Source organism: Chelonia mydas, chromosome 1 (assembly GCF_015237465.2).
Source record: "Chelonia mydas isolate rCheMyd1 chromosome 1, rCheMyd1.pri.v2, whole genome shotgun sequence".
Classification (NCBI taxonomy): Eukaryota; Metazoa; Chordata; order Testudines; family Cheloniidae; genus Chelonia; species Chelonia mydas.
The window spans coordinates 338,428,650-338,435,914 of NC_057849.1; the positions used below are offsets into that span (position 1 = coordinate 338,428,650).

The following is a 7,265-nucleotide window of genomic DNA, read 5'->3' on the forward strand; positions in this document are numbered from 1 at the left end:
TCTGCTGGCAATGCCCCTATTATACATCCCCAAATGCCATAGGCCTTCTTGGCAACAAGGGCACACTGTTGACTCATATCCAGCTTCTCGTCCACTGTAACCCCTAGGTCCTTTTCTGCAGAACTGCTGCCTATCCATTCGGTCCCTAGTCTGTAGCGGTGCATAGGATTCTTCCGTCCTAAGTGCAGGACTCTGCCCTTGTCCTTGTTGAACCTCATCACATTTCTTTTGGCCCAATCCTCTAATTTGTCTAGGGCCCTCTGTATCCTATCCCTACCCTCCAGCGTATCTACCTCTCCTCCCAGTTTAGTGTCATCTGCAAACTTGCTGAGGGTGCAATCCACACCATCCTCAAGATCATTTATGAAGATATTGAACAAAACCGGTCCGAGGACCGACCCTTGGGGCACTCGACTTGATACCAGCTGCCAACTAGACATGGAGCCATTGATCACTACCCGTTGAGCCCGACAATCTAGCCAGCTTTCTATCCACCTTATAGTCCATTCATCCAGCCCATACTACTTTAACTTGCTGGCAAGAATACTGTGGGAGACCTTGTCAAAAGCTTTGCTAAAGTCAAGGAACAACACGTCCACTGCTTTCCCTTGATCCACAGAACCAGTTATCTCATCATAGAATGCAGTTAGATTAGTCAGGCATGACTTGCCCTTGGTGAATCCTTGCTGACTGTTCCTGATCACTTTCCTCTAAGTGCTTCAGCATTGATTCCTTGAGGACCTGCTCAATGATTTTTCCAAAGACTGAGGTGAAGCTGACTGGCTTGTAGTTCCCAGGATCGTCCTCCTTCCCTTTTTTAAAGATGGGCACTACGTTAGCCTTTTTCCAGTCGTCCTGGACTTCCCCCAATCGCCATGAGTTTTCAAAGATAATGGCCAATGGCTCTGCAATCACATCCGCCAACTCCTTTAGCTCTCTCGGATGCGGTGCATCCAGCCCCATGGACCTGTGCTCGTCCAGCTTTTCTAAATAGTCCCGAACCACTTCTTTCTCCACAGAGGGCTGGTCACCTCCTCCCCATGCTGTGCTGCCCAGTGCAGTAGTCTGGGAGCTGACCTTGTTCGTGAAGACAGAGGCAAAAAAAGCATTAAGTACGTTAGCTTTTTCCACGTCCTCTGTCACTAGGTTGCCTCCCTCATTCAGTAAGGGGCCCACACTTTCCTTGACTTTCTTCTTGTTGCTAACATACCTGAAGAAACCCTTCTTATTACTCTTAACATCTCCTGCTAGCTGCAACTCCAGGTGTGATTTGGCCTTCCTGATTTCACTCCTGCATGCCCAAGCAATATTTTTATACTCTTCCCTGGTCATTTGTCCAATCTTCGACTTCTTGTAAGCTTCTTTTTTGTTTCAGATCAGCAAGGATTTCACTGTTAAGCCAAGCTGGTGGCCTGCCATATTTACTATTCTTTCTACACATCGGGATGGTTTGTCCCTGTAACCTCAATAAGGATTCTTCAAAATACAGCCAGCTCTCCTGGACTCCTTTCCCCCTCATGTTATTCTCCCAGGGGATCCTGCCCATCAGTTCCCTGAGGGAGTCAAAGTCTGCTTTTCTGAAGTCCAGGGTCCGTATTCTGTTCCTCTCCTTTCTTCCCTGTGTCAGGATCCTGAACTCAAGCATCTCATGGTCACTGCCTCCCAGGTTCCCATCCACTTTTGCTTCCCCTACTAATTCTTCCCTGTTTGTGAGCAGCAGGTCAAGAAGAGCTCTGCTCCTCGTTGGTTCCTCCAGCACTTGCACCAGGAAATTGTTCCCTACACTTTCCAAAACCTTCCTGGATTGTCTGTGCACCGCTGTATTGCTCTCCCAGCAGATGTCAGGCTGATTGAAGTCTCCCATGAGAACCAGGGCCTGCGATCTAGTAACTTCTGCGAGTTGCCAGAAGAAAGCTTCGTCCACCTCATCCCCCTGGTCTGGTCGTCTATAGCAGACTCCCACCACGACATCACCCTTGTTGCTCACGCTTCTAAACTTAATCCAGAGACTCTCAGGTTTTTCTGCAGTTTCATACTTGAGCTCTGAGCAGTCATGCTGCTCCCTTACATACAATGCAACTCCCTCACATTTTCTGCCCTGCATGTCCTTCCTGAACAGTTTATATCCATCCATGACAGTACTCCAGTCATGTGAGTTATCCCACCAAGTCTGTTATTCCAATCACAACATAATTCCTTGACTGTGCCAGGACTTCCAGTTCTCCCTGCTTGTTTCCCAGGCTTCTTGCATTTGTATATAGGCACTTGAGATAAGTCGCTGATCGTCCCTCTTTCTCAGTATGAGGCAGGAGCCCTCCCCTCTCGCGCGCTCCTGCTCGTGCTTCCTCCCGGTATCCCCTTCCCCACTTGCCTCAGGGCTTTGGTCTCCTTCCCCTGTTGAACCTAGTTTAAAGCCCTCCTCACTAGGTTAGCCAGCCTGCTTGCGAAGATGCTCTTTCCTCTCTTCGTTAGGTGGAGCCCATCTCTGCCTAGCAGTCCTCCTCCTTCTTGGAACACAATCCCATGGTCAAAGAATCCAAAGCCTTCTCTCCGACACCACCTGCGTAGCCATTCGTTGACTTCCTCGATTCGACGATCTCTACCCAGGCCTTTTCCTTCCACGGGGAGGATGGATGAGAAGACCACTTGCACCTCAAACTCCTTTATCTTTCTTCCCAGAGCCACGTAGTCTGCAGTGATCCGCTCAAGGTCATTCTTGGCAATATCATTGGTGCCCACGTGGAGAAGCAGGAAGGGGTAGCGATCCGAGGGCTTGATGAGTCTCTGCAGTCTTTCCGTCACATCCCTAACTCCTGGCAAGCAGCAGACTTCTCGGTTTTCCCGGTCGGGGTGGCAGATAGATGACTCAGTCCCCCTGAGGAGAGAGTCCCTGACCACCACCACCCGCCTCCTTCTCTTGGAAGCGGTGGTCGTGGAACCCCCAACCCTAGGACAGTGCATCTCATGCCTTCCAATCAGTGGAGTTTCCTTCTGTTCCCTTCCCTCAGATGTATCATCTAGTCCACTCTCCGCATTAGTACCTGTGAAGAGAACATGAAAACGGTTTCTTACCTGTATCTACATTGCTGGTACACGGATGCTCCCCTTTCTTCTTCTGGAGGTCACATGCTGCCAAATTTCTTCACCGTCCTCCTGTCCCCGCAGTGCAGCCTGCTCTGAATCTTTAGAACGTTGTGTCCGTAGAAGCATATCCTGACGTCTGTCCAGGAAATCTTCAGTTTCTCTTATGCAATGCAGGGTCGATACCTGTTGCTCCAGACCTTGAACCTTCTCTTCCAATGTGGAGACCAGTTTGCACTTTGTACAGACAAAGTCGCTTCTCTCCTGTGGAAGAAAGACAAACATGGCACATCCAGTGCAGGTCACAACAGCTGAACACTCCCCATCCATATTACCTTCCTTCTACGAGCTTCCTCAGGAGTTATTGTAACTACTCAGAGAAGCCGGCAAGATGTAAGCCTCAGTGGGCTCTCCCCAGGTGAACTCCCAGGCAAACCCCCTCTGTTAACCTCTCTGCTGTTAGCTGCTCAGCTGGTTCGCAGCTGACTGGCTTTTTATAACAGTCAGGCCCACTCAAGGCTCACCTGGAACATAGCACTCCCAATTCACACTTTTCAAACAACCAATCAAGCACACGGTCAAAGTGTCCCCACAACAGACACTCAGATACTCACCAACACAGCCTCCTTAATGCAGCCCTTAGCGTACCTCCTCTCATGCAGATCCCAGGCAAACTCCCTCTGTTAGCCTCTCTTCTGTTCGCTGTTCAGCTGGTTCCCAGCTGACTGGCTTTTGTTTGTATAGCTCTGCTAATTGGTGACTAGTGATATGGTGAAGGGGCATTGCTATTCAGAGCTGCCTCCCAATAGCTGAAGGGTGCAGACATGAAGGATGAATATTACTACACTGAAGTTATTTGTCGCTTTCTTGCTCTTGAGCCTCATGCTCCCACCCTGAGAATCTTTTAATGAAAAACGCAAAACTTATGGAACTGAATGGATGGGGGTTGGCACTGGGATACTGATGATCAGGCCCAGTTTAGTAGTGACCAGAAGTTATTAACCGTTTAAAGGTTGCTTGGCCTATGAACAAAAGTTGGTGGTTGTAATTGAGTTCCTTCTGCCCATCACAAACATCTATCTCATTCAGTGCTAATTGGCACCCTTAGTTGTCTCAGCTGGGCAACCAAGGATTGAATGGGCATGGAGACAATATCACACTCATAACTCATACCTGGAAGGGGCCATTCCAAGACAGAAATGGTCTGGAGAGGTAGTTCAGGAGGAGCTTCCATTACCTTTACGATGTGTGTCTTCTTTGGATAAGTAGGACTTTGATCTCTAGGATTCTCTCTCTTGCCTTTCATGACATTCATGCTAAATTTTAAACACTGAATTCACTTAAAAACGAAGGGAAAAGGAGGGATGGACACAGGTAAAATCTATACTGTTATAGTTTTAAAAAAAAAAAAAAGCCGTCACAAAATCCTGTATGACTCTACCTGCCTCTGTTACAACCACCACTGTACCATACATCTGAATGAACGTCATGCTAGGTAAACACAGCACAGGCCACCTTTAATGCAATTTGATGTTTTAAGAAGCTTTTGTTTGCCTTACGTGGACATCTGGATAATTTTGTTTGGTTCTTGGTTTTTTTTTCCACAGTTTCAGCTTCTTGCTTCAGCACTGTTCAAGTCTGGTTCAGATTTCACCACTCTGGGTGAGTATTATAATGAACCAGAGATGAATTATGCTAAGACCACAAAGCGTAGCCAGGTGTATTACTGTGATAAGATTTCTGCTACTGCTGTTGAGGTGAAAGAAGTGTAGGCCACAAACGTGTTGGCACACTCAGACTGTAAAAGGGTTATTAAGTGCCTTTAGGCACCGTTATAGCTGTGTTAGTCCCAGGATATTAGAGAGACAAGATGCATGAAATAGTATCTTTTATTGGACCAACTTTTGTTTGTGAGAGAGACTAGCTTTCAAGCTTACCCAGAGCTCTTCTTCAGATAAAAAGATATTACCTCGCCCACCTTTTCTCCCAAAAGTGTCTTTAAATATTTGAGAAGGAACATTTCTATTCACTAGTGTTTATTGCCCCAAGCCCATTTTGCAAACAGCAGTCATCAGTGGTCTCAAATTCACGTCTCAGTGGATCATTTTGCAGCTCTTGTTACACCATATGCTGCGCCATTACCCAAATAAGCAGAAGCCTTGGTCAAAAGAAAGGAACTTTGTGTTGCATCATTTTGGAATCCAGCAGCATGGTTACAGATTTCTGTTTGCTGTGAAAACACAGTGCAGTTCCTAGAGCAATTTAGTTGTTTGTTCTTCGCAAAACTGGCTCTTTGACAGAATGTCAAGAATAATAAAGATGACAATGTTGTAAACTTACAAAAACAAGAAATCCCAAAACATAATTGGTTTCCCCTGATAGCCAATAACAAGATATTTTTCATAGTTGTTTGAATGATAATTTTGGAGATCGCCCTATGAGAAGGCCAGCGGCACTACTTGGCTTTCATTTTTCTAACTCCGTGCTGCCTAGCAGTTCCTGATTTCATAGTATGTAAGCACTGATAATTTTGGTATTAGCCAAATTGGCAATTTGCAGCCCCAAGAACTAATAGGGTAGGGGGAAAAAAGAGACTGCACAGTTTGTCCTAATGGATGAGGAGGTTGTGCTGATCTTGTTTAAGCATTATCAACAGATACTACATTTTCCTAAGATGAGTTTTAAATAAAAACTCCTTGACTCCAAAGGTTGAGAGTTTCTAATTTTTTTGTTCTAATGTAACAAGGCAAATTGGCCTCTATCACAGTGGTGCCAAGGAATTATCTACTGTAACATTCTCACTGTGTATGAGCCACAGAGTTAGATTTCCCATAAAGAGCACATATATGGTTTTAAAGAAACTGCATACTTAAATTATATTTTAGTAGATTATTTTCCCCTTTGATTTTGCCCTGTTCATGTAAAATATTTCAGCTGTAAAAAAAAAAAAAAATCATAACTTTAAAAAGCATCTAAACTGTCTTTATTTCTTAATTGGGTAACATGGTATTCCAATATTTTGCAGTACATGATCAAAGTAATACCCAAAGGTATTTTTCTTGTATTAGTCCTGTTAAGATTAATATCTCCATTGTAACAATGTGGATATGTTGCATCTTTCTTTGTGTCTCCTGTATCTTTTTAAAGGAAAATTCCGCTTGTTTCAGTCAATCTGACAAGTCCGAATTTATGTAGTAAGAATTAATTGATTGAAAAGTGATCCCTTTGGGATACCAGTGGTGTGAATCATAGAAATTAGAGAGGAAGTTCCAGTACATATATATAGGGCCCTACCAAATTCATGGTCCATTTTGGTCAATTTCACGGTCATGGGATTTTAAAAATGGTAAATTTCATTCTTTCAGCTATTTAAATCTGAAATTTCACAGTGTTATAATTATAGGGATCCTGACCCAAAAAGGAGTTGTGGAGGGGTCGCAAGGTTATTGTGTGTGGGGGGGGAAAGAGGGGTTGCAGTACTGCTACCCTTACTTCTGCGGTGTTGGTGGCAGCGCTGTCTTCAGAGCTGGGGAGCTGGAGAGTGGCAACTGGTGGCCAGGAGCCCAGCTCTGAAGGCAGAGCCGCTGTCAGCAGCAGTGCAGAATTAAGGATGGCATGGGATGGTATTGCCACCCTTATTTCTGTGCTGCTGTCTGCAGAGTTGGGCCCTCAGTCAGCAGCCACCACTCCAGCCGCCCAGCTCTGAAGGCAGCACAGAAGTAAGGGTGGCAACATAGCAACCCCCCTAAAATAACCTTGTGACCCCACCGTAACCCTCATTTGGGTCAGGAACCCCAATTTGAGAAATGCTGGTCTCCCCCATGAAAACTGTATAGTATAGAGTAAAAGCACACAAAAGACCAGATTTCACGGTCCGTGACGTGTTTTTCATGGGCGCGAATTTGGTAGGGCCCTACATATAAATCCATTGCCTTTGAGCGATGTTGGCTTGCATGTGGGGCAGACCAACTCCAGGCTGGTTTAGAGTATGTATAATGGATAGACTGGTGGCAGTGGATAGCAGGGCTGAATAAACAGCCTGGACTGTTAATGCTGATGTGACGCAACGTTGGGAAAGACTTTTGGTCACAGCCAGTGCAGTGATGTGCATTTCAGAAAAGGGGATGACGAGAGAATTGCAGATATTCCCCATTCCTTTCAAATGTATACACTTAGCATATTTC

General features: G+C 45.5%; 1 protein-coding gene across 5 annotated transcripts in view; it reads left to right on the forward strand.

Moving 5' to 3' along the window:
- MKLN1 (muskelin 1) overlaps positions 1-7,265 on the forward strand; it is a 194,606-nt gene that overhangs the window by 174,223 nt on the left and 13,118 nt on the right. For all 5 annotated transcript variants that reach the window (XM_037889362.2, XM_043520782.1, XM_037889364.1 and 2 more), the window contains one exon: positions 4,689-4,743. In XM_037889362.2, the coding sequence (XP_037745290.1) occupies positions 4,689-4,743 (55 nt within the window). The remainder of the gene's footprint in view (positions 1-4,688; positions 4,744-7,265) is intronic.